Source organism: Quercus robur, chromosome 5 (genome assembly GCF_932294415.1).
Source record: "Quercus robur chromosome 5, dhQueRobu3.1, whole genome shotgun sequence".
In the NCBI taxonomy this organism is placed as follows: domain Eukaryota; kingdom Viridiplantae; phylum Streptophyta; class Magnoliopsida; order Fagales; family Fagaceae; genus Quercus; species Quercus robur.
In genome coordinates this window covers 66625356-66627282 of record NC_065538.1, presented here as the reverse complement: position 1 = coordinate 66627282, position 1927 = coordinate 66625356, and the positions used below count along the sequence as shown (strand labels likewise).

Sequence of the window (1927 nt, the reverse complement as noted above, 5' to 3'; positions counted from 1 at the left end):
CCCCGCCACTCATTCTCATCAACAACTTCCATCTGTACATAAATATCATTTTCAAACCACAAAAATGTAACAAATAATATATATATATATATACTGTTAAGTTTTGTTAATGAAATTTTCTGGTTAATAATATGAATTTAGACTTAACTGAGTATTTTAAATATGAATAAACTCATGATTAATAATATATTAATTCTCGTGCGGTAACACGGGTTACATATTAGTTTTAGTAATTAACACAAACAACGGCTAAGCCTATAAGTTAGTAATGTATTCAGTACTCTTGGATTCTGTCAATTAGTGGAGAAATTATATAGTTCTTATGGTAGACCACGTCATTTGTCCACCATTCCATTAAAAGACTCACACCTATTTAAAATTGTTGAGTCAGTATTCAGTTTTTATTTAAAACTCTACAATTTTAAACAAGTGAGGAGTCTTTTACTGGAATGGTAGATCACATCACTTGTCCACCATGACCACCTTATCATTTCTCCAATTAGTGGCCAATATATTCCAGAAGAACATCGGACCGTCATTGATACGGCACAAGAGTTAGCATGAACAATTCTGGCAACACACATGAATGATATGACAAAAGTTCCTTAAATTTTCTCTTCTTTTGATATCACCAACTTTCTGATTTCAAATTGAAAGAAATTCCCCTTACCGAGATTGCCAGAAAGCAAAATCTCGTTCCTATTTACTCCAAACTTTTATTACTCTCAACCGTCCCCTACCCCATAATCTCCTATATAAAGGTCCTCCATGTCCATGCAACACAAACTCAGAAGTCATACATAGGAGGGAGAGACAAGAGAGAGAGAGAGAGATGGCGAATTGGTGTGTGATTTTTGTGCTAGTCCTAGTGGTAGTAGTACATGCAAATGCACGTACCGTGCCCAGTAGTGATGTTGGTCACGATGACCAAACACTACAAGTGCATGCTACTGCACCAGTGGCAGAATCACCAAGTGGCGGCACAGCCCTTAAAGATAAGAAGAACTTTATTTACGGTGGTGTTGGTGGGTTTGCAGGGGTGGGTGGCTATGTTGGGGCTGCAGGTTTGCCACTCCTTGGTGGCGTTGGTGGGATTGGCAAATATGGTGGAATTGGTGGGGCTGGAGGGATAGGTGGCTTCACTGGCATTGGTGGTGGTGCAGGTGGTCTAGGTGGTCTCGGTGGTGTAGGTGGTTTAGGTGGTGCAGGTGGTGTAGGTGGTTTAGGTGGTGCAGGTGGTGCAGGTGGTGTAGGTGGTGCAGGTGGTGCAGGTGGTCTAGGTGGTGCAGGTGGTGGAGCCGGGGCTGGGGTTGGTGGTGCTGGTGGCTTAGGTGGTGGAACTGGCGGTGTTGGCGGTATTGGTGGTGTCGGTGGTGGAATAGGCGGAATTGCTGGGCATAAAGGATATCTTTCAACTCCTTAATAAGTTAGCTAGCTAGCCTGCTAGTTTTTGCTTTATTTTGATTCTCCTTGATTTGGGAAGCTGGTCTTGGTCCGGGTGGTTTATGTTGCCTTTTTTTTTTGTTCTTACTTTGGTTGTTAGAAGCCTCTTATATATATGAGAGGTCCGATGATTTTCAGTTGTATTTGTTGTTGTGTTTCCTATTTTGCATGTTTGAATGATTATTGTATCCGTGGTTGAATCAATTTGGAAATTATGTGATTCAGTTTCTGGCTCTTTTATTTGATGTTTCAAGTGTTGCCAAAAGTTCTCCCTCTTCCTCTTCATGCATGCAAATTAAACGTGGCCCTCTTATCCTTTTTGGGTGCTTACATAACATTAAGTGTGGATTTAAATACCACTTATTTTGTTAAAAATTGAAAACAATAAAAAAATATTTTGTGGTTACTGTTTATTGACCTATTCCCACTGTTCATGGGACAATAGGCGTTGATTAAAATAAAAATAGAATAAAATAAAAAACGC

General features: G+C 39.9%; 1 protein-coding gene across 5 annotated transcripts; it reads left to right on the top strand.

Moving 5' to 3' along the window:
* The first annotated feature begins 658 nt into the window (after nucleotides 1–658).
* Nucleotides 659–1688, top strand: LOC126726746 (glycine-rich protein 23). Of its 5 annotated transcripts, none has more exons than XM_050432095.1 (2): nucleotides 659–1181; nucleotides 1227–1688. In XM_050432095.1, exons 1-2 carry the CDS (start codon nucleotides 833–835, stop codon nucleotides 1421–1423), a joined length of 546 nt encoding a protein of 181 aa, XP_050288052.1. In that variant the 5' UTR covers nucleotides 659–832; the 3' UTR covers nucleotides 1424–1688. The 5 variants fall into 5 exon arrangements, with proteins under 5 accessions (XP_050288052.1, XP_050288051.1, XP_050288054.1 ...); XM_050432094.1 differs by having other exon boundaries at nucleotides 659–1217; nucleotides 1254–1688; XM_050432097.1 differs by having other exon boundaries at nucleotides 660–1181; nucleotides 1254–1688.
* The last annotated feature ends 239 nt before the right edge of the window (nucleotides 1689–1927 follow it).